The 25,337-nt window shown below is 44.7% G+C and overlaps 1 protein-coding gene across 1 annotated transcript in view; it reads left to right on the forward strand.

The window, feature by feature from the left end:
• Positions 1-11,994: 11,994 nt before the first annotated feature.
• DNAAF9 (dynein axonemal assembly factor 9) overlaps positions 11,995-25,337 on the forward strand; it is a gene marked incomplete at its 5' end in the record, with an annotated part of 76,246 nt that continues 62,903 nt past the window's right edge. Inside the window, 2 exons of the mRNA XM_082481996.1 lie at positions 11,995-12,080; positions 22,255-22,334. Of these exons, the coding sequence (XP_082338122.1) occupies positions 11,995-12,080; positions 22,255-22,334 (166 nt within the window). The remainder of the gene's footprint in view (positions 12,081-22,254; positions 22,335-25,337) is intronic.

Here is a 25,337-nt window from a genome sequence, read left to right on the forward strand (position 1 = left end):
AATATTATTGTGCTGGCTAAACAGGGATTGTACTTGCACAAACCCCACTTGCATATTGCAGATACTTCCTATTTGATACACAATCCTATCTCCTCATTTAATTTTACAGTTAGGAAAACGAACAACAATGAAATCTCATTTTGTATCACTGGACCTCAGACCTTGTTTTATTATGTTGCCAGCGCAACACGGGGCAACATCGTGGTGTTCACTCCTGAGCGTGGAAAAAAAAGTACAGAGCATCAACACGAAGGGCTTTGCAGATACTCCGCCGGTACTCTCACTGCGATCATGCCGGGCAGCTTCCCTCCTCCTCCCTTTTCAGCTCCCGTCTCGCTTTCGTGCAGTCCCCTCCTCTGCATATAGCCCTTCTCGGCTCAAAATCTCTCCCAGCTGCTCGGGGAAGAGTTTCTGATCATTGTCCCCGGATCTGCCATGCAAACGCAGTGTCTCTGCTGTGCCAGGCGGGCGGCACGCTCCTCCTTCCGCTTGCCCAGCGCTCTCTAGAAAAGAGAGAATATTTTGAAGGCATATTGAAGACAGTATTTTGGCCATTTTCCTGACTCTGGGGCAAGAATGGATCATTTCTAATTATCTGTGATTGCATCTTAAGTGTCCTGTTGTGTGCAGGAAGACATCAGATTTCCTTAATTTTTTCTATTTAGGAAAAAAGCTTTTCCTTTGTCTCCCGTAGAACAAAGAAATGTGAACACGCTATTTAAACAGTGAGGGCTAAGCCCATCCCCAGGGTAAAGGCGCTGCCTTAATGGGGTTACACGCAGAAGAAATTTGGCTTGGAGTATGTAATCACTGCCTGAATTAATAAAAAAGGGTTTCTTTGGAACAGTCTGAATAGCCCAGCTGCAGCGATTATCTCGTCACTCATCACAATGACGACAAAATTAGTTCCAGATATAAAACTGGACAACGGAGGCGAGCCATCTAGCGTGTATTTATTTTCCCAGCTAATGACACTTGAGTTTGCCTTTCTGTCCCCATATGTTTCGCGCAGCCTGTGCCGCACGCTTGTGGCTCACAGCAAAGTCCTGGGGGTTCACGCAAGGCGAGTTGCATATCCGGTTGTGCAAAAATTGGCTCCTTTTTCAGGAATCGGCTGCAGCTCCATCTCAGCTCTCCTGGCTGGTCCCCAGCTCATGACCTCTGCAGGCAGCTCCTGCCTTTAAAATGGAGATCCCAGCCGGGCTGAGTCCCATCATTGTGCTCATTTCTGGGGACACAGGGAGCAGCATCCTCACACCGACAGTGTTGTGCACAGATATTTATCCGTCTGTTGGGGACCCACATCTCTCCCGTGGCTTCTAGGTGCCACCACGGTGCCAGTAACAGCCGAGATGGACAATTGGTTCCTTGGGGGAGCCGAACACTTTTCCTCTGTTCCTCTTTGTGGATGGCGGGGCTGAGATTGCTGCTTTGGTTAACGTCTCTTCCTAAAACACTGGGACTCAGCTGGTTTGCATGGCTGTGATTTGTGTCTCGTGGTGACTGTCGAAGCAAAGAAGTCCAGTTTCCACTGAAGAGGGAACAGGGACATCGTTTGCTAATAGCCCCGTGCATTGGCTTACAGCTGCTGCCCAACCTCTCTGTGGGTCTGGGAGCCAACAGACGTTCGCAAAGGGCTCATGCTCTACCCCTTGTGAGCAAAGAAGGAGAAAAACTACTGTACAGTGAGACTAAGAAATTTCATCACATATTTAACAGGATTATGGACTAAACACCCCTTCTGCACTGCCAGCTGAGGAAGCTTTACCACTGGGGGAACTGGCAGAAGAACTGCCCCTGGAAAGACGGGAGCTGTAAAAAGCTGATTTTGTCTCAAAGGAGCAAACCACCAATGCCCAACAGGGAAATGTTGCATACAGGGCACTGTTTTTCACCTAAAATCTGTTACCAGCCCCTCTGCTTGAGCATCCAGAGCCTTTTGCACAAGAGCACTGGGACACTCACATCCCTGCTGTGCTCTCATAAGCCCGTGATGATGGATTTTGCTTCCTGACCCACCTGATGGTGTATTTGTGATCTAGCACATAGGCATCCTCCTCCTTTCTATCCTTCCAGCCCAACTTTAACATGTCCACATGATGTTGGCTGGGTTTTGCCCCAGGGTTGGTGCAGGGTGACCCCAATAGGTGCTTTGACACCAGAAATCGCCCCTACGTGTTCAGTACTTGCATAGACAGCTCCAAGCCTAAAATAGCTAATAAAGGCTGTATTTTGTGCTTTGGGGGACTTTTAGCTGGTGGACACGCGCTGGCGTGTTGCATCTCAGATGCAGCTGCATTGGATAGTGGGGGAAAAAAGACTGGTAAATTAATTTTGTGGTTTTATTTAAAATATCCACAGGAATGAAAGCTTTTACATGAGGAAAGATTGAGCCACAGTTGATTCACCGCACTCTCCCATTGAAGGGGGCTCATAAGACACTGAGTAGAAAAGCATGTGATCTTTTTAAAGAGGTGCTTAGTTGTTTTTTTTTTTTCTTCCTGGTATTCATGCAGAGCTTTTGCTTAAATGAGAGCTGCGATTTCAGTTTTGGTTGCGTGCCCTGCATCCCTGTGCGAGTAGCTACCAGAGACCATTTTGTGTATTGTTATTTCCAGCCGACAAGCGGAGCTACATAAATAACCCAGCTGCTGCTACCGGGTGTCACGCATGACTTCCAGGAAAGGGCTGACAATGCCCCTTCCCGAAGGAAAGCTGGCAAGTGTGAACCGAAGCAGTGAGAAAACCCCTTGGGAAGAGACTGCCCAGCTGGCTCGGCGCTGCGTTTCTCGGAGAACGGGAAAACCAGCCGCCTCCTTTCCACTCCGCCTGTCAAGCCGAGTGACCTTAGGTGACAGCGACAAGCGTGTGTGCTCCATGGGATTTAGCCACCCCTCTCGGACCGCATGTGGGCGAGGAGATGGATGCCGTCTTTGGGGTGAAATATGAAAAGACATCACCATGTGGTTAAAGAACTGGTGGCACCACATCCCAGCAAGCCCATTAGCCATTTGCCAGCTGACTGAGCTCTGGGAAGGTTTCTGTGTCTGTGCACCGGGTATTTTAATCTCTCTGCTGCTGTATTAGTATTTTTACTACTAATGATAATCAATAAATTAAGGCCTATGAGATTCCACACTGAGATATTGCTCTGTTGCATCTAGCACTGCACAAACACTTGCTGCGAAAGCTGTCCCTGCTCAAATCGCTGTCATGCCAGCTGGGACAGCCCTCAAGGTAGATGATAGAAAGTTGTAAATCATGATCTTGTAGAGGCTGGTGCAGGTTTAGTGAAAGGGATAAAGAGCCCACAAAGGTTTTTTTCCTAAGGCTGGACGACACAATGCCTGCCCGTGCCCAGGGATGAGAAATCAGTGCTGTTGTCCCTATTGAACTGGCATTTTTTTCTGTGAAAGATGTGGGTTTGATCTTTGAACTTGTCCCATGGTGTGTACGATAAGACGGTGATGTTGGCAAAGGTGAAATAAGCTGAAGTAATCCTCAGCCAAGTGCTTCACGCTTGTCCTGCAGCACGGACCAGCAGCTCTCCCTGCAGTAATTTGGGAAGAAAACTAATGGAAGCTGCTGAACGAGGATGGGGTGATGCAAGACCTGAAGTTTCTTGAGTCATGAAGAAGTCGTCTCCAGCAAATCCCAACTCCTCCAGCCCTCTGCATTCAGTCCTGCAGAGCAGACGAGCCAAAAAGCAGATTTTGGGCCGGTATTTCCTAAGACGTGGGGCCAAAGCACAACTTATGGGGAGCCTCAGCAGCTGGCTGTGTGTAACATCAATGCTGTGTCTTCGCCATAAGCTCTTCATGGCTGGATCTTACTTCTAGATGCTTTCCCTTAAGTCTCATAAGACATTTTAGCTCATGAAGCACAATAAAGGTTGCTCACCGATGTTGGAATAGAGTTTCTCTGAAGCCTGCCCGCCAGCTCTGATTTTCAGAGATTTCCCCAGCATTTTAAGCAACAGGCTGTAGTGTTTCACTTTCCAGCTGCAACTGTCCTAGAGATAGGGAGAGAAGAGTTTATTAGTAAACCAAGATTTACGGCTGGTTACGCCTGTGCGCTTTCCCAAGCTGCGTATTTCGCAAGAATAATTGGGAACGGGGAAGCTCTCAGCAGCTTTCCCTCCCAAGGCTGTGTTTTAGGCTCTGCTTGTTGTTTTGTAAATGAGTGGTTTTGTTTTTCTCGCTTGCAGATGCAAAAACGCTGCACGGTGAAGGGCAGCAGATTGACCAAATACAACATTTCCCCCCCCCCCCTTCCAAATCTCCGTAACCATGTGTTTGATTTGCAAAGGATCCTTTTGCTAGTGGTTTCAAAGCTGACCCGGTTAGAGCAAGCTGTAAAATGAAACTGTATTCCTCTAATTTGTCTTGGTAACAGAGGGACACGGCGGCTCGCGAGCCCTGAATGCTGCCATGAAGAGATGCTTGCTGGGCACATCCCACCCAGCCTGCCTATGGCATGCACCCGGTAGATCACCAGGATCCATGCCGAACATTGAATCCATGAATAAATGGCTCAGGAGGACAATGGGTTCCTCCCCATCCATCACTGAACAAAACCTGGGAGATGAACCCGGAGCGGTGCCTCTGCTGCTGGCTTTGTCCCACTCACGGGTCCCCGCTGGTTCCCACGGCCCCTCTGCCAAACAAGGCTGTGCCTCCGAGCTCAGCCTTCCTCCCTCTGGACCGAAGCGGAATCACAGAATTTTCAGAGTTGGAAGGGACCTCTAGAGATCATCTAGTCCAACTCTCCTGCTAAAGCAGGATTGCCTAGAGCACATTACTCAGGACAGCATCCAGGCGGGTCTTGAAAATCTCCAGAGAAGGGGACTCCACAACCTCCCTGGGCAGCCTGTGCCAGTGCTCTGTCACCTGAACCGTAAAGAAGTTTTTCTGTGTATTTGAACGGAACTTCCTGTGTTCTAACTTGTGCCCATTGCCCCTCGTCCTGTCACTGGGAACCACTGGCTCCATCCTCCTTCAACCCACCCTTTAGATACTTGTATGCCATAATAAGGTCTCCCCTCAGCCTTCTCTTCTCCAGAGTCCCAGCTCTCTCAGCCTTTCCTCATAAGGGAGATGCTCCAGTCCCTCAATCATCTTAGTTGCCCTATGCTGGACAAGAGGAGGATGGAGTGCTGCTGGCTTTAATTATCACGTTCCTTTTCAAGGATGAGCAAAAATGAGTTTAAGTTATCACAGAGGGTGAAGGTGATGGCTGCTCAGTGTTTGCTGATCAGACTCCTGGCTTTCCACTGGACAAGCCAAATCAGAAAAAAAAAATAGCTTTCCAAATGATCTCATTGCTGTTTCCTTCCCCTGAATCCAACAAGCAGAGCACACAGCAAAGTGGTCAGTAAGGTACTGCTTCGCTGGACAGCTGGGAAACTCTGCAGGAGGTCCTGGTCAGGAGCTCCATTTTGCCAGAAAAGAGGTTCAAAAGAAGACGGAAAGGCAGCAGTGAATTTGTGGGTTGGAAATTAGTGATGGAGCCTGAGGACATAAATGTCCTTCCTTGGAGAAAAAGGAGAGAAAGGGGTTAAGAGGAGTTAGGTCCCAATTCCCACTGCACCGTTGGTGGTTCCCTCCTCTTGCAAAGGAGGTGGACAGCACTGGACTGAGAATGGAGGTGGGTGGGAAGCCATTGAAGACATTGGCATTGGCAGCATGAATATCTCACTTAAATGAAATGTTGGCAAAAGGAGATGAAAAGCTTAGGTGGATTTTCCCTTCCTGACATCTCTGGCTTTGTCAGTTCACAACCTTTCTGAGCCAGAAACCATTGCAAGTTGGAAACAGGGAGTTTGAGTGCAAAACTCCAGATGAGAAGAAATTCTGGCTGTTTTCTGGGAAGAGTGGTGGGTGAAAGATGGAGGGAAATGGTCTCAGAGAGAGAGAAACAGCTTCTGGGAGTCTGCTTAGGACAGGAAAACTGAGAGGAGAGGTACTCCAGCGCAGCACGGCTCATTCATATCTTCATAAAGCCCCTAAAAATTTTCCAGTGTGATGCAATGGAGTTAAAGTGAATACAAGCATGCTGACCACTTTGCTTTCTTGGTCACCTTCTGCGGGCCCCTTAGGAGGAGCCCAGAACTCTCCAGGACCACCAGCTGAGGAGCCATGCCAAGCGTGGAGAGGCTCAGAGATGCTCTTCGCCTACACATCCAGCCTTTGAAGACGTTGCATTGCCTGAAGTTGCAGCCTCTCCTCAGCCTGATGTTCAAGGCTGACAGGTAGGGACTTGAGAGTGAGCTGTAGAGCTGTAGAATCAGATGCTGTTGGCTTAAGTCATGTTTTAAGAAGCATATCCCGAGGCAGTGTTGAAAGGAGACTCCTGGAAGGGTGAAGCACATTGAGGGAAGGGATTTGAGCCCTGGAGGAAGTGGGATGAGAGAGGTGGGAAGCTGTTCCTGGAGATAACGAGATGCAGGGGAGGCCACACAGCAAGTGCTGTAGGTCCTGGCTTCCTCTCTGCATCCGAGGCTGAAATGACTATATTAAAGAGAGGGAAAAAAGATAGGTGTAGGGCTGGTTGCCTCCAAGAGCTGCTGGCCACCCAACAGGAGGACAGCTGTAGTGCTGAGGGTGGGTAGGTGATGGCTGTGGGCAAGCACTTGGAGAGGAGAAGGTCCCAGGGAAACCTTTGAGGTTTGGGGTACAGTGCCAAGGAGGTTGCTCTGTCTCCATCCTTGGAGGACCCTGTGCAACCTGGTGTGACCTCATGGCTGACCCTGCTTTGAGCAGGAGGTTGGAGTAGAGACCTCCTGGGGTCCTTTCAAACCTGAATTTCCCTATGATCCTAAGACATATCCAGACTGTTCCCCCTTTGCAGACCCTTTCCAGAGCATTCAGGGGGTTAGAGGAGAGAAGTCAGCACACCACTCCAGACAGTTATTTCCTGTCTTTCATTGGACAAAATCCCACAGTGGTAAATCTGACACTGCCAAACAGCTTTAAAAAATGCTGCTTTTAACCTCCAGTGACACATGGTGAGTGGGTAGATGAGATCTGAGTTTTATTCCATGGGGGCAGACAGAGTAACACCATGGAAATTATGCTGGGCAGAAATTTAGAAAATAATATTTCTTTTTTCATCAAGAAGTGTCATAGTGTAGCATCTGGAGATGTCATGTCCCTGATGGTGTTTGGATAAAGAAGCCATGACACTACATTATCCTCCGGGATGGTGGTTCCCCCATCTGGCAGCAAACACTTCCCTGCTCCAACCACCGCTGAAGAAGTCAAAGGCAATTTCATTGATGACCACCAACAGCCCAAAATTCAGATTTTCCTACCTGCATGAGGTTAGCTCTTGCAAACAGAACATCTAATAAGCATCTTCAAGTTCATAGTCACCCTCAGCCTCATCCACCTCTCAGCCAAGCTCTTCATTTACAAAGCGCAGTGGCTCTAAGAAAAAAAGGTCTAGGTAACTCTGGGTCAGCGCTGCTATTTTTGCAATACGTTTCCTGTGCTTGCAGGATCTCAGTGCGTCGCGTCTCCATCATCTCCTGCATCTCCACCCTGTGTTTTATGGGAGCATGGTGCCAGATTCACGGTGGTATAAACATGCAGACCTCAGCTTGCTGGAGAACTAACTCACCTTTTTATTTTCTTTGACTTGGGGAGCTGTCTTTTGCAATGAGAAAAAAATGATAGCTTAAGGGTAGAGGAAATCTTAATATCTCTCTTCCCAAAATAGCACTTGAGAAGAACGAAGATCTTTTAGCCTGAAGAAGTAGGAGAAGCCTGAAGAGTAGGAGGTTTCTTATCACCATTATAATTTATTATTTAATTTTCCCTCCTGAGGTAAAAAGTGTGAAACTTTTGTTACAGTCTTGTTTTATCCCTGGCTGGTGCTATTTATAAATTTTTCATGAAGAGCTCTGTAAGCAGCAAGTTTGTTCTCGGTACGAACATCCGCTGCTCTCAGGACACTGCCTGGAGGGTGGACTGTGCTGAAACATTTATGGGATCCCATAACCGCAGCAGAATCCCATAAATCTGAACAGAAGGGAGGAAACACAATCCTTACAAAACACAGCAGGTAGCTACCTTGTTTTTTTACCAAGCAAGTGCAACACACTGCATTTTTTCTCTCTAAGAAGTCTGAATTATTTCCTTAAGTGCTGTTACAGTGGGAAAATTGCTCATATTCTTGATGCTACGTAGGGATAAGAAGAAAAAAATTGAAAGCCCCAAAAGATGGATCCTTGGCTCATAGGAGGCTGGAAGCTGTCAGGGAGATTTCTGTAAGCCATAAAGCTTTTCTGTTTGTTTTTATTTGTAGCAGTCATGCTGTCACGCTACCAGTTCCCAGCACCTGGCACCATAGCGAGTCCCCTTCTCTGGAGATTTTCAAGTCCCGCCTGGATGCAGTCCTGAGTAATGTGCTCTAGGCAATCCTGCTTTAGCAGGGGAGTTGGACTAGATGATCTCTAGAGGTCCCTTCCAACCCTGAAAATTCTGTGATTCTGTGATAGCGAGAGCCAGAGCTGGGTCTGTGACCTCTGGTTTTATTTCTGGGGTTGCCTCTGTCCAGTCAAACACAAGGGATGGAGACAAGTCTTTCTGCTGGTAAACTGGGGTTCCACCATCCTGGAAAGTTCTCCAGAATGGCTGGTGGATGGCTCCTCGGCACGCACCAGTATATCAAAGCCTTCCCATAGCCAACAAATCCAGCGGCCCATGCCTTTTGCGGGGAAAGGTTGTGCACGTGCCAGTAGCATGGGATGCATACAGTAAATTTTTAATAAAATGCAGCCTCAAGCCTCCTAAGCAGCCACCAGAGCAGCGTGAGAAGTTTAGGTGTCCCTCATGGGTGGGGGAATGGAGGACCTCTCCAGGTGCATGTCGCAGAGCAAACCACATCTATTTTTGGCCTCTGTGTATCCAACATCGGTGCAGCAGGTGCAGCAGGGATTTACTAAAAATAAAAAGGTATTCATGGGAGAGGGTGAAAAGGCAGCTGTTTCCATAGGCAGATGCCAATGTTGAGGTACCCAAGCTAAAAGCACAGCGAGAGCGAGCCCTGCCAGGTCAAGCGAACAGAGACTTAACCCAGATTTGGTGGTTTACTGTTGGACAAGATCTAGGTCAGGAGGACCCACCAAGGAACATCAGCAGCAGCTTTCCCCCTTTTCCAAAGCACTCCGCTTTCCTCTTCCTTTCTTTGGCAATTTTTATGGATTTCATTCAGCATTTGCAGGCTTCAAAACCTGGAACAATAGTGGGTCAGCGAAGCTCAGGAAGCCGGGGAGCAGGAACAACAGTTGACGTTGTGTCCTTTCCCAGCTGTGCTTCCAGACACCCCTTCTCCTTCCCTCGTCTTCCAGGAAGTCTGACCTCTCTGATGGCTATTTTTCCCAGGCTATCTGCTTTTGCATCGCCCTGCACCCAAAGGAACAATGCAAGGCTACAGGTAACAGCCTGGCGCAATGCACCAGTGGTGTAAAATGTCTTCCCTTGTTGGCTGAAAGAGCCTTGGGGGCAAAATTGCACTAATCTCTGTCCTGAGGAGATCCCTTTCCCTTCTCCTTTCCTCTCTCACCATAGCCTTGCTGTGTTTCTGGCGCTCTGGAACGCTGCAGGCACATGAACACCCTGTCATGATGGATGATGGCCATAAGGGTCTTGGTTGCATGCCAAGGAGAAGATGGAAGGAGCCAACACAGCACCCGAATGTTAAGGAAGGTGCTTGTTGCAGGGAAAGGACAGCAGGGACATGCTGTTAGGACACATCACCTTTCCTATATGAGCAATGGATGTGGAGAGAGCCTGGGAAAGCCTTTCAGAGGCTGGTGGTCCACAGACTAGGCCAGGGACGACCGGCAGAAGGTCTGCAGGAGACTGCCCCATTCAGCATGCAACATGAGAGGTGGGAGGGATACGTTTTCAGGGCTTTCTGGAGGGAAGCCAAGGGTTTTTAGCAATGCTGACAAACACCAAAGGTGTCTGCTTTTCCTTTCGGTGCTTCAGTTCCCACTGCTGATGTTGCCTTAGCAAGCTCGTTTCAAAGCATGTCCAGGGGCTCAAAAAGTAGGGAGAGCTTGGGATTGAGATGGTGCCAACTCCCTGTCAGCACAAGGGATGGGTCTGAGTACCATAACCTGTGGTTTAGGAACATCTGTGCATTGAACCCATCTGAGCTTTATCGGTGAGGCCAGCTAAAATGCTTCCTGGTTGCCCCGGGGCAGCTGGGTCATGGCCCAGCATATTTATCTTGTCTTCTCTGCTCCATGGCAGCAAGCAAAGTCCAATTTGGTTTTGGGGGAAAAAAAGAAATAACACTTTGGAACGTGTTCTCACCTGCACTGAGTTCACAGTGGGGTGTGTGTGGGGCACAGAGCCCTCCATCGCTCCCCGTGTGCCCCCTGTTTGCAGTGGGGTCCATTGCAAAGCAAAGAGGAGTTTGATCTTAGCAGCCCATGTCTCCGCCACACCCAAAGGCTGCAGATTTTGGGCTTTTTGCTGCTCTTGGCAAATACTAGCGTAATTAAAATACGGTGCAGACAATTGGTCTTATCTCACTCTCCACCAGGGATAAGGAGCCAGAGTGATTAGCGGGGATGGCAATGAGTGCAGAGAGCTCGGCCAACACAGATTAATGTTGGGCTTTCTTGAGGGGGGGAGGGAAGCACTACATGGGGGGATGAGAGTGGCGATAGCAAATTCAGGTTTCCTTAATGCTTACTCAACTGCTTGTCTTGCCATGGGGCAGTTTTCCTTTCCTCCTGGGCTATGATGACGAGGCAGGAGGATGCCGGAGGAGAAGGATGTGTTTCCCACAGCCGGGGGATGCGTGATTAATAGGTGGGAAGACGCAGTGATGGTAGAATGGGAAAGTCTGGGGATGGTGGGTCAAAGTCCAGAGCCCGTGGTGAGGCTGACACCTCCGAGCTGGGCAGGATGGGGCAGGACGGAGGAGGTGAAACTTGGCTCCGTTTGCAGGAGGGGATGGGGGCTCTGCCCTCCTTGCACACTGAATTTCTGGTGTAAAGCAAATAGGTGTCCGTGAGGGTGGTTGTGCTGGTGCCAGGATGCGGCCAGTACAGACCAGGGCAATGTGCAGATGGGTGATGGTTGGAATGGGGGGTGGTGGTATTTTTTTTGGTGGGGTGTAACACGAGAGGGACCATGGGAGATAGTGGAGGTGCTGGTGACTGGACCCATAGGGGTCCCCAGGTAGGGCTGCCGTGGTTTTGGGGCACGGCGGTACAGGGAACGGTAATTCGGGAGGGGTTTACACGGGGGATGCAATGCTGGGGGGGGGGGGGGGGGGGGGGGCACGGGGGACCGGGGCTTGTCCATGTGCTGTAGGGCGTCTGGGGGGGCGACGCTTCGTGGGAGCCCAGGGCACATCGCCCCGCGGGGCTCCGTGGGCGTCCGTGTCGCACCGTCCCGTGGGGCTCCGTGGGCGTCCGTGTCACGTCGTCCCGCGAGACTCCGAGGGGGGTGTCCGGTGGATCTGTGTCGTACCGCCCCGTGGGGCTCCGTGGGGGTCCGTGTCATACCACCCCGCGGGGGGGTCGGATGAGCCCACGACACGGCGCGGGGGGGCCGCCCGTGGTGGGGGTTGGACGCGCCCATGAGCGGCGGGGGGCGGAAGGAGCACTGCGCTGGGAGTGTGCGCGCGGGGGGGGCGGGGGGGGAAGAAGTTGGACGAGCCCATGCCTCGCGAAGGGGGGGAGCCAGATATACCTCCCACTGTGTTTGCACCCAGTTGTTGTCGGCGGTAGAAACCGTTCTGACCCCGCTCCGTGTGAAGAGAGGAGACGGTCGGTCGGCATCTTGCGCGGCCGGGAAGGCGGAGAGCGCTCCCGCGGCGCGGCCGTGCCGCGCACCAACCCCCTGCGGCGGGGAGCGCGGTGGTGCATGCGGCGCGGGGCGGGGCGAGGCGAGGCGGGGCGGGGCGGGGCGGGGCGCAGCGGCCGCAGTGCTGCCGGCTGTCTCCTGCTGTCGCCGCATCGCCGTCGCCATGGCGCTGTGCGGCCGCTCCGCGCTCCTCCTGCCGGCCCCGCGCCCCTCGCCGCGCCGCCCCCGGGCCGCCGAGGCCTTCGTCAGGTAACGGAGGGCGAGGGCGGGGGGCACGGGGCTCTGAGGAGCTGACAGGGCGGGCCCGGCCCGGCCCGGGCTTTGGGCTGCTCTGAGGGGGCTGGTGGGGTGGGGCCGGGCCGGGTGCTGAGGGGGGACTGGGGTATGAAGGAGGCTGGGGGCAGTTGAAGGGGGGGGCGCATAGAGCGGAGCTGGGGTATTAAGGGAGCTGGGGGCACCAGGGGCGGGGGTTGGTGATGCAGAGGTTTTCGGGGAGCTGGTGGGGAGGGGTTGGGGGCGTTATGGGGTTTGGTGTGGGAAAAGATGGGGTATTCAGAAAGCTGTGGGCACCGAAGGTGGTGACTGGGGAGAAAATAGGATGTTAAGGGCGTTGGGGTGGGTTGGTGGGAAGGATGGGGGGGGTTAAGGGCTTTGGAGGTGCAGAGGTAGGCTAGAATAGAGGGGTTGGGGACGTTAAGGAGAGGTTTTGTGGTGTGCAGGGGACACTAAAGATTTTTGGGGGGTATTGCAGGGGGACTAGGAGTCATTAAGGAGGAAGAGGTGGTTATGGGGGGCTGCAGCACGAGGAGCAGCATCTGAGGGGCAGAAGGGATGGAGCATCATGGGGGGATGGCTAATTTTGTAGGTGGCTATTGGGAGAGAAGGGTTGATGGCCCTGACAGGATTGCAGGCAGGGGCCTGACTTGACCTTGTGGGTGTGTAGGGATTGGTGAATCCTGAATCCCACTGGAGGAGGGTGTGTGGGAGGCTGTGATGGATTGGGGGACAAAAGGAGAAGTTTGGGGACCTTGGAGAGGGGCTGGTCTGGAGACAGAGGGTTTGGGGCAGTGTTACTGCAGGGAGCTAAGCCTGGGTCTGGTTTGGGAGGGGATGGGTCTGAGGCTGCCTTGGAAGTAGGGGAAAAAATTAGGGTAGGCATAAAAGATTTGGGAGGGGTTGGGGTTTATGGAGAGAAAGGAGATTGTGTATTTGCGTGGGAACCTGCTGGGTGGCTTGTGGAGAATTGCTTGAGGATATCCTTAATAGCCAATAACATTCTCTGAGATTCAGAAACATGGGGGATAGATTTTGACAAGAAGTGGGGCATGGGGACGTGTTAGATGATAGCATTGGCTCTGTGGGAGCTCGGGTGTCAGCTTGGATATCGTTAGGTTGCTGGAGCTCTATTTGCTTTTCAAGACTGAAGGTGAACCCGTGTGTGTATTAGACACAGTGTATTATCTGAAGTGTCTGAATATCACAAAGAACAACCCAGGAAGCAAAGTGTTTGATGCTTTCAATAATTATAGCCCAATAGATGGAAGTATTCACCAGTGTGAAGTCAGATAATAAAGTGTCTGGGACGTTGCATGTAAATTGCAGCATTGCATGTAAATTGCAGACAAACAGTTGGCCAAGCTACATGGGTATTAAAGTGGGTCTATGTTTGCTGTAGATTATCAATTAAAAAGTTTTAAATATTTGGTACAAGAAGGGAATGAAAGCATTTTCACTTTTCAGACCATACGGCTGTGAAATGAGAAATTCTGCACTGTGAGAGAGAAATGGAGGTTGTTCTGTTTGCTTGAAATACATGAACATGGCAGTTGTGTAATGGTTATGTTCCCTCTCTGCCTGCAGTTAGAAATTGATCATAAGAGGGAAGGAAAAGTGACCTTTTCAAATATTTTTTTTTTCACTTCATAAATTAATCTTATTTGTTTAGAAACAGCTTAGTATTTGTTTATAACTGGAAAGTATCTAAAAATGCATGACCAATAACAAAATACCAAAATGGTTACAAAAAAAAAAGCTGAAAGAGAAAATGGTTTCCACTCAAGCCTCTCTCTTTATGAGTGATTTTTGTAATCTGAGATCCTGTTTTAGAGTTGTCATGAGAACATTGATACTCTCTGTGAACATCTGCAAGCTTTTGAGCTCCACTGGGAGATCCAGACAGCATCTGTAATTTGGCGTGTTTGTAGGAGGCATGTCATCCGTTAATTTTTTTCCTCCTCAACATTTGTTCTTGTGCAGTATGTTTTTTTCAGGCCAGATGGAGGCAGGGAAGCCAGTGTTTGCAATAAATTTCCCAAGCAGTCAGCAGATACCAGACAGTTAATAAAAATAACTTAAAAAAAACCCCAATCCGTTAACCTCCTCCCCCCGCCCCCAAGTCCCAAACAGGAATGGAAAAATTCTTAAGACTATATAAAGAATAGAGAAACAGCCAGAGATAATTCTTGGAGTTCTTCCACATACTTCAGAGATTTGGTCTGCCGTATGGTGTGTTGGGAGCTGTCGTTTACCGCAGCGACCCTAGGCGTTGTAACAACAAAAGGAAGTAAAGAATCGTTTTGTAAATAAAAAGAAAAAAGCCCTTAACTAAGGGATGAGTGTTGCCCAGAAAAGGGTATGCCTTTTTAGAAGATGATGTCATGTTTAATATGTCTGTGTTTAGTGGTGAATGAATGTTTCCCTTCAGAATATGTGCATTTCTGAACAAAATTTCTATTAAATGCGTTGGTTAAATATCACTATCTAAAATCAGAGTAAACTTTTTCTATTTGGTAGGGCTCTGGACCCACCCAATTTTGCATTGCCTTTATGTAAAATAGAGTAGCCAAATCCTTGTTATTAATTACCCATGTTTGTAACATGGTAGAGATTCACTCTCACTGTGTGTCTTTGTGGGGAAATGCAAAATAAGTACTTGGGTTCATTTTTATGTTGTCTCTGCTTATATGCCTTAATATTATCATCCTCTAAACCATTCTGGTTTTAATCACATAGTAGTTAAGTATGTGGCTTTTTTCCTACGGCTTCAGAGGAGCAGTCAGTGGAGTGTTTGGGGGACACGGTGGTGCAGGGACGAAAGAGTTGTAGTTTCTCAACCACTTTTAGCAGGGGACATATCCGTGTTGAAGGATTAACAGTTTGTATCTATGTGTTCCTATGTAATTTTGTGGAGGTTCAGGGTTTTGTAATAGCACAGTTCCACTAAATTTTTCTTAAGGAATGCACTGTACTTTAGCTATGCAAAGGGAAAGCTAATTTAACTTGCTGAAATACTGGAGGGTAAAAAAAGAGAAACAAACCCCATTCCTTGAATATGGATGGTTTTCTACCATGTTAGGGAATTAAGATGTGTCAGGGTCTGTTGAGTGCTAGGCTGCGGCCAAAGTTAAGAGGGATGTGAGACTATATGGTTGATAGGAATAGGAAGGTAGAAGAAGTGCTTGGGAAGGAAAAGTTGCCAAGGAGAGGAGCAGAGCTATTGCGTTAACCCGGCTGCCTGTGGAGCTTCAGCCAAAGTTACCCCGTGGTGGTCATTCAGCTTGAACTGATGGCAGAGCATTGGGCTTCATGCTTTGTGGCTGTTGTGGTCCAGTAATGGGCTCTGAAAGTAAATTTAGTCTTAAGGCACTGTAGCTTAACTTTCCGCTGAAGTGCGAGACGCTTGCCTTGTCCTGATCAGGGATTGACTGGTGGCAGAACAATTACACTGCAGCTGCTAGTCTTTCCTGCTTCTTCAAATGCTGCCATTTTCTCTGGTGATAATGTTTTTTGAGGGGAATAGCTGGCATCTCGATAACATGCCGCAATAAAGTGAAAATACAGAGCTAGTGTCTGTATATCAGTCTGTTAAACAGAGAATGCATCAAGGCTGCGGGTCTAACTGGCATGTATGTGTGTGTAGGTGATGGGCTACCTGTCATTTGATTGACCCCGTGGAAGAACTTCATTTCCAGCCCATTTGCTGATGTTGAGGTCCTATCTGTGCGTTACTCACAGTAAACAAGTATGCCGAAGTGCTGCATCATCCAGTGTGGTTATAGAAAATACCAGTATGGATATTGATGTGGATTCTTAATAAATAGTGCTGCTGTTCAGATGTGCTAAAGTACCAAAGATCCTGAGCAAGCTTGTAATTTGCAAAAGGGCATTGGGTAGTCCCAAATGTTTAGTAAGGAGAGATTCATGCCTGTTCCTGGGTGCTTTGAGGTCTCTGAATTACAGAATTAAATATTACTATCCAGTTAAAGTCAAGAAACAAGGAATTTGGTCCTGTAAAATGCACATAGTTGAAATGTCTTCCTTTACGTCCACTTTTAATATTTGCTACTTACTGTTGCTAAACATGCTAAGTGTTTTTGAAGTTGCTAGATCTCCTATTTGCAGTCAACTTCCCTATGTTCATTGTAGAGAAATTTTGAAGATAGCTGGAAAATTGTCATGTATTTTAAGGTGGGTGAATGCCATTGTCTTTTGTGACTGCCAAGCAGTAAAACAGTTATTTTGGTGAGCTAAGAGAAAAACCTAAAACTGAGAAAGCATGTTATTGTTCAAGCTAGCTAGTAAACTTCAAATAAACTGCTTTGGAAATTGACGAAGTTTGAGAGTCCTTAACTCCCTCTGATTTCTGGTTTCTGTTTTCACAAATAATGTTAAGATGGTGATAATGTCAGACTGTGGGAAATCCAGGGAAATTCCATACTCTAATATAGGCAGACAATAATGTTTCTGATAGAAATTGTGGTGTCAACAAAAGGTGTATGAAAAAGAAACTCGATTTTTTTGAGGGTAGAGTGGAAACAGATGGTAGTAGCAGCAAGTTAACAAGAAGTGAGATTTGGAAAGAAGTATAAATGGTTTTATCTTTCCATTTTATTTATTTATTTTTTAAAATCAAGTACTTAATGTAAAAGCCAGTGTCTGTCTTAAGTAGACAGCATGAATCTATTCAAGCCATTCCCTGAAGATGAACCTTGTTAATGTGAGGATTTGCACAAGCTTGCCAGGGGTGTCTCAGATTTTTCCCCTTGTTCGCTGCTATCTATTAAAGCTTTACCACGTGTGGGTTTTTAAGACTGCCTAGCCTTTGTGGGGGAGGAGCGTAACATCTGCCAATATGAAGAAAAACATACTCAACACAGTGAAATCACATCCTTTGTCAGCTGAATTGTACGTTAACCACAGCTGTGGCCATCCCAGACATATGGTAAGCCAGCCTGTGGGAATCAATCGGGAATCAATCGGGAATCAATGCTGATATTGTTGCTGCATTAGTACCACTGGATTACAACAGCAAGCTTAGGCACAGAGTAAATTCAGCTAGCAGCAAGGGATGCAGAAAAATAGTAACATGTTATGGAAACATAAATAAAATGGGAATTAAAATACTGTGTGGCATTATTTAAAAAACACATTTGTTCTTTCTGTTTGAGACATGCACAGCTGTTAATATTTTATTTTCCAACATACATGGCTTGCAGCGCTGTGTCTGTTACTAAGTTGTGACAGGATAGGCTGTTGTAAAGCAAGGTACTTTGCATAATTAGTATGAAGACGTGAACAGATGAGCACTAATTCTTAGAAGTTAATGATTGTCAATTATCTTCCTCTTTTTTTTTTTTTGGATCTAGTCCAAGATTAGCAGAATATCAAGTACCTTAACGTATAGTTTCTTAATTGGCCCAAGCACACTTTATTGCCAGATGCCACCCCAAAATGTGGCTTTGCCTTCTGACCCGCTTTCATCAGCAGTCAGATCAACTTGCTGATGTTTGAAAGCACTTTTTTTTTTTTTTTAATTCCTGGCCTAGAGTTTGTTTGGATCTGTAAGCTGATCTGACTTGACACATGGCTTCAAGATTGTTAGTGCAAATACAAAGGCAGTGAGAAGGGTGAGACAGCCCCTTGCAGCACGGTGGGCTCTTATATTGGATTAAGCCAATGTGGAAGTCACATCTTCTGTTCAAAACTGCACGTTGGAAAATTTCTCACTTCACCTACTTCAACTCCTTACTGCTTCTAAAGCAGCCTGGGTGTCTGTGGTTATCTTATTGGATGTGGTTGGAATAGACTTAGCTTAAGTAGCTTGCAGCTCACGTCTTGTGCAAGTCTCGGTGAAGTTCAGGAATTTGGGGTTTCCTTAGAAGGGCTTCATGGAACTGAGTTTTTGAACACACCTAATGCTGATTTTTCAGGATCAAGCTACTGTAAAATGTAGTTGTAGTTATGTATGTGGGTGGATCCTGAGCCACATCTTCCAGGAAGGCATCCCGAAGCCCAGAGAGTCGTGCCATTGTGTGGAGGTCATTCTTCATTGCTTCTGTTTAAAATTGTGTTACTGTGATAAAATGAAAAGGATTAAAAAGTCAGTACCCTGGCTAGGGCGCTTGCTTTGGAGGCGGGAAAAGTAGTGGAATTTTGTTCCCAGGATGGTTTCTTTGTTTTTGTCAGATGACTGTTTAATGTGAAATGCAAGAAAATACCGTTTTTTTTCTCTGACTTTTTACAGAGTTTAGCCTGTATTATTTAAAAGCATGTAGTAAGAATTCTAATTATTCTCTTCGGTATTTCTGAAGAACGTTGTTCTTCAGACACAGAAGTCTTCTGTTTTTAATGTCAGTCTTTGAATGTAATGATTTATACACTCGTGAAATGTCATTGAAAATATATCTCTGAAGAAGATTTTCCAAAGATTTCTTTCATAGAAACCACTTCTTTAAATGAGGCAAGTAAAAATATTCTGTTGAAGGCTGTTTAATATTAAGATTGAAATAAACATCTTTATGGTCATATATCTCATTACAAAATAGCAAACATATAATTTGCCCTGTGCTTTTTTCTTTTATGTCAAGACTGTCTCCTGAAGGAAATGTAGCACTGACATTCAGTTTTGCTTGGCAGAAATGTCTTAGCAACTTAATCTGAGAATTTTACATATTTTAAGGGGTGCACCAAACTTACAATATCTGTGAAAGATACTGAAACTAATTCTAGGAGAGTAAAATTCCTAACCTTAAATCAAAACTTGAGGGGGGAAAAAATACCCAACCCAGAACAAACATATGATTACTTTCCTCCCCCAATTCCTCTTCCCCCACCACAATTTATTTGAACAGCTCAAAAAATGCTTTCACAGAGTTCAAGAAGACAAAAAACATTGTGTACTTTGCTTTGCTCTTCTCTGGTCCCAATGCACAGGCTTATTATGGTATTTCTTTTTAGGTGATAAATGTATTTGATCAGGTCTCCCTTTTGTCAAAGTTGTTCGTGTGAAGTTAAAATTTAAAGATCTTAGGAATAACTTACCTTGTATCATATAGCAATATTTTATAATAAATGAGTGTGTCTTCCCCCACAAGTTGCTTATAAGTTTCCATACTTGTTCTTTATCAAATTTAGATCTAACCATTCCTTTCTTCTTTTAAAAAGTGATCAGTATAGGGGGGAAAAAAATTGATAGCAAAATCAAAGTATGTATTCATACTGTGTTTATAACACATAAGAGGTTTTAAAAGTGTTTTACACTCCAGACAAACCTGTATTTGGCTGAAGAATTACTTAAATTTGCCTTGAGAGTAAAAATAGAACATGACTAGTAGAGGGGTTTTTGCATCTAGTTTCTGAGAGGAGTTTAATGAAAATCTACCTCTTGTGGCTTCAGTTTAGAAGTATTCATAATATTTTTTTCTGATGACAGTTTCTTTTCTCACTCTGAGCAGAAGCAAGAAGATGCGTCCTCTGATATGGTAAATGTTTTGATAAAAGTCAGTTTGGAAGCTGCTTATTGTGTCACTGCAGAAGTCCTTGGGCATGCTTTCTCACAGTCCTCAATCTGTCCTTAAAATAGTCTCGGGAAGCAAGGCTTTCTCTGAAACAGACCTTTGCAGATAAGTTGGAAGCATTTTTGTTTTATGTGGGCTTTGTCTGTACATAAAGTTGCTTCCATTTTCTTGTGTTTTACGGAGGCTCTAGCAATTCTACTTGCCTGCAGCTGATCCTTAAATAACTGTAGGCTTGTTTGCATGTGAACAAATGAAATAAGTCAAATTTGTTTGTACCCATAGTGAAGAGTCTAGCATTTTTTTCTGCTCTTGATCTTGTGACACGGGAAGTATGAAAATATGAGCACTTTATAGCTTGCCATCGTGGATCATCTCTCACCTAGCTAGTCAGGGGTCCTGTTTAATGGTGGGATGAAAATATTACAGAATAACATACAAAATCTTAAGATCAGATAGCTGTGAGATTCAGTTTTAGGTTAGGTTTTAAAGAACTAACAATTAGCAGTTGCTAAAATGTGCAGCAATAAAGTTCAATGTTTCCTTCGTGGACTTCGTAGCATCACCTACATGGGCAACAACATCTGATAGTAGATGATCAGGTGTCTTTTTGCTGTCATCAGTGGTTTTAATTTCCATTTCTGTATCTCACAATGGATCAAAATATCCATTCGTCTATACAGTGGACTGATATAGTGCAGTGTATAAAATGAATCAGAAAGTTTCAGGAAAAAAGAATAATTGAGGGATTCAGACCTCAAATAGGCAGCCTAAAATTGGGAAAAAATAAAACAAGTGTTTCACATTGATTTTGTACTTCATATGAACGTATCTTCAAGTGTTGTCTGTCTTCTGTTGTGAATGTTGGAATTGCATTTAGATTAGCTATAATGTAAACCTTTCATGTTTGTTCTGTCTTTCAGACAAAGTATAGCATGATAATTGTAGTATTACTGAAAAGATCTATTTGTTTTTTACTTGACTTATGTAACTATGAAAATAGGAATTCTTGTTTATTTGAACAAATCATAAATTTAGCTCTGTTGCAGTGTTGCTGTAAGAGATATTTGTTTCCTAGAGCTGAACAGCTCATAGTTACGTAAACAAGACTGTGAACAAGAAAACGCATTCAGTAATATCATCATTAGCAATTTCTTGCCTTCTATCTTTATTTAAACAAGCTCACAAAATGTTGCCTAGAAGCTCAAATTATGTTGCTCTCTGTGTGGCTATTGTAGCTGATTTTTTTGCCTGGCTTAAAGATGCATATTAGACAACTAAATTAAACTTTATATAATAAACAATTCATTTTGGTTATTACAATCTTGGCAAGACTTGTTATTGTTTCATTTCTTTTTAATGTAGATTATCAAAGATTATACTTAGGTTTAAAATTATCCCTAACTCTTCATTTTAGAAAAAAATCATGGTTTTAATACAAAAGTCATGAGAAAAGTAACATGCACCTTATGAAAATGATGTAGATATTTCTTTGGGTATGGAGGGGAAAAAGTTCCTGCTTTTATTAGTTGCTTTGAGTACTATTAATTTAGAGTTGTTTTGAGCTGTGGTTTACTTTTTGACTGGAAACGCGCTTGTGTAAGTTCAGTTTGTTAATCTGTCTTGCGGAAAAAGAAATCGGTCTTAAAAAGTGACACTGTTCTGGAGGCAAACTTTTATTATGCTTAAATGAGAGTATTGGCTATATGTTTTTCTGTTATGGACTAGGTAAAATTCTAGAGAGCAATGCCAGATGGAAGGAAGAACTGGAGTACCTGAAACTTAAATTATAAGAGAAGTTCTCCTAGATGGAAGTGTCTATCTCAGTGCTCACTAAAATTGCTTTATCTTTTCTGTCTGAAAGTTCCCTTGGTTCTGCTTTTCTGCTTATGTATGTGCTTGTAATAATGACAGGGTGACCTGTTTGAGTCTTCTCAATACTGTTAAGCAAAAGCCTCACTGGGACACCACAGATAGCATGACACTGATGCTTTATGGACCAAGGATATGGATGAGACCCTGCAGGTTTGCGAGTGGAGACAGAGTTCTCTGTGCCGTCTCCCTTTCTCCCTTTCTCCCCTACACAAATATCATGCTTTTTACTTTGATTTGTAGGAGGTCTGGCGTGTGTCTGTATTATGTAGTTAGACAGGGTGGAAGCTGTCTGATGGTGCTGGAGGTGCTGAAACTCATCTTTTGCAAACTCCTCTTGGGGTGTAGGAGCTACTGAAGTCTCTTCCTTTGTCAGCTTTCTACCTGGGCATGACCTGTCTCATGTTGCTTTGCTCTCTACTTCTCCGGTAGAGAAAGGAGTGTTGCTGGCTTGGTAAGAGGAAACTTGAACAGAAAATTTTGCTAAAGGTTATTAGAGATTAACAGGGCACTTGGTTAGAATGGATGAATAGCGGTTCTAGTCTTTTCTCAGGGCTATGTACTTCATCTTGTAGTGGACAAAATAATCTGGGGTTTGATTTGAGGTCTAAATGTATTTCAAACAAAAGACACCCAAGTTCAACTGTGTCCACTTAATGTATTTAATAAAGGAAAAAAAGCTAGGTCAACTCTTTAGCCTATGGAATTTGAGCAATTCAGAACACTGACCTTAAGGATGCATTCTCTTTGTTTTGCAGCTGCAGCCGCCTTCGAAACATTCAGAGTATCCTGACACAGAGCAGCAAATCTCAACCTGATGGAATCCTTTGTATTTTAGGTTAGTGTTACTTTCCCCTCCCCCCCCCCCCCCCCCTTTTGTTCTCATTGTACTGATAAAGATACCATGAGTTGCAGAAAGATGAAGATCATCTCCTTCGTGTCCCAAGCCCCAGCCATGTTTCTCAGTGAATGGACAGCTGATTGTTACACACTTTTCTCTGTAAATAATTCTTAAGCCTATTTACTAATTTCAGGCAAACTTACTACAGTAGTAATAATATCAACATTCTTGCAAACCTTATGGAAATTTAGTGGCTGGATAAAAAAGAGAGTCTTTGTTTATGTCTAAATTGAAGGAAAGGTGGAGAGAATTTAATCCATATCTCTTTGTAGTAAACATTCAGCTGTCTAGGCAGTGTTTGTTTTCTAGCTGGTGCTTGGTATAAAAACTCAAGGCTGAAGGCACATGTGTTGCAGCTGGTTTCCCAGCGGAGGCAGGGAAAGGGAAGTCATTAGAAGGTGCTGAGGTTAAGGGAGTGAAGAGCAGAGAAGCACCAAGGTTAGGGATCATGATATGCAGAGCTATGGAGGGAGGTGGTTGAGAACAGGCTTGGTTTATAAGAGATGCAGAGGGGAATAATCAGAAAACTGACAGAATTAATAAAACCTGAATTTAGGGGGAGGGAGGTCTTGCCTCAGGAGAAGTAGTTTAAAATGCATTTAAAGAGTCACATGAGAAATCTGTGAAGCAGTTACGAGCTAAATGGTGGCATATAAACAGCATGTTGTTTCAGTGCTTAATTTTTTCTGGGTTTGGGAGTGAAGGATAATATGATATAAAGCTGCATGTGCAAGTATGCTGTAGGAAAGTAACAGGTTTTTTGTACTGCTTTAATATAGTTTCTGTATATAACATTGACTCTTGTTTCTTATTATATAATTAGCATCAAGTTATTAAAGGAAAAAGTCAGGAACAATGATTGAAATCTCATAGAGAACAGGACTAAGGAGTGATTGTTTAAACAATGTATTACAGTTAAAGATGGAGACATCTAATGTAGCCCTAAAGAAACTATGTGTAGTAACAGGCTTGCATTAAGAAATGATACAACAGCTTGGTTTTTTTTGGTTTGTTTTTTTAATAATGTAGCAAGAAAACTTGAAGAAGCTCATTTACTGAATCACAAAAAAGTTTAAAATGCGTATAACCTAGTTCTTTTTTGGTTGATGCTAACTGTATAACATGACTCTACGTGCTCTAGGATAAGAGTTTTAGAAGTCTTTGGCTAAGGAATAACTTTGCAGGTAGGAGGTCTACAAGGTGACACTGTCAACCTTCCAATGAAACTTAATCATGCAGGATGAAGTAATTTTTTTTTGCCTTTGATGTTAGTCCAATTTCATAAAATATGTCAAGTTGTGCCATCTCGCCATAGACACTGTAGTATTTCTTGACTATTGTTAACTCTGAAGCTACAGTAAGTCCCAAGCAAAGAATAGTTACTCAAAACATTGTGTGGCTTTAGGGAAAGCATTACAGGCAAAATGAATTGCTTTGTGTAATGTGGAGTATTTAATTCCATGCATAAGACCATACCCTTTAATAAATAAGCATTTCTGTTATGGAAATATAGGAAGTGTGTTTTGTTATTAGACTTGTGCTTTGCACTAATCTCTTTCAGCACCCACAATAGGACTGTTGTTGACTAATCTGACCTGTGTAATGTACCCTGCTGAATTTCTCGCATAACTTCTGATTAAGCAGGCATGTCACTCTGTTATAAATGCATTAAATCTGTCTTCAGATACAAGGTTCAGATGACAAAAAATACGTAGTCTTGCATTTTGAGTCCTGTTGACTTGTTTGGAGAGCAGATACTCTTTTAAGTATGTTTTTTTTACAGTCAGTGCATGTTATATTTCACTTGGCTGTCTTTAATGCATTTCCCTCACCCCAACTTTAATTTTACATACTGGGCTGTGAGATAAAAACAATACAAACTTTCATAGCTTCACTTCAAGTAGGTTAATATTTATACTGAAATTAAAAACAGTATTCTAAAAAATTCCAGAGAGAGATGAAAAACAACCAGTTGTTGATACAATTACTTAAATGTAGTTACAGCTAATTTTTTAAAGAGAGTCCTGTTATCTTATTTTGAAGTGTTTAAATGGTAACATTCCTGCATTCTTTGCAGGGGAGAAAAGACATCATAACGGGCCGGATAAAGAAATTTAAAAAGCTGTGATGTCTCAGCTGGAGGGTGTTGCTGTTAAAGTTGCTAAGAAAACAGTACTTTAATTATACTCTAAACTCTTTAATTATACTCTAAACTATGTTTTTAACAAGGTGTTTCTTGCATCTTACCTTTCAACAGAGATTTTCAGCTCACTGTTAAGTTGATCTGATTTCTGAGGATGTGCATTTAGTTTCAGTAGGTTACATTTATAAATCTGATTGTAGTTGTAGCTGTTCTGATATTAGATTGAACTGTTTTGCAGTTCAGCATAGCTAAGCTAAATTTTTACAGACCTTGATACTTATTTTTTATCCTCTCTGAAGAGGATAGGAATACTTCAGAGGCTGTGGCAGTATAAGTTTATTTTACCTTGGTTTTTCTATCCTTCCTACACAGAGCTCTTGCTCTTAGGATATGGGAGAAATTTCACCAGTGTTTAGTACATCGGGCTGATTGTTTATCCCATTCCCTTTCCCAATGGAGACTATTTTAACAACTACTGTGCCACTTCTCTTAGATGGCAGTCCCGCAGCTTGATGATGGTTTTGGGCAGCTGTCTAAAGGTGATCTGTCCATTCTCTCCAGCCTCACCTTCCTGCTACCTCCCTGGTGTCCCTAGAGCTCACATGGCTCTTCATTGTGTTATGGAACAACTATTTTTTGTTTTGAAACTCAAGGGTGTGTCAGAAATGCATGGCTGGGACAAAGAAAGCAGGACTTTTTTTTACTGTGGGCTATGTTTATTTCAGCTTAGCAACTGTGAAATCGCAGATATGAGAGATGGCTGTGCTGAATGCTTTTTGCAGCACGAAAGTGGAGTC

Source organism: Vanellus vanellus (assembly GCF_965231255.1).
Source record: "Vanellus vanellus genome assembly, chromosome: 4".
Classification (NCBI taxonomy): domain Eukaryota; kingdom Metazoa; phylum Chordata; class Aves; order Charadriiformes; family Charadriidae; genus Vanellus; species Vanellus vanellus.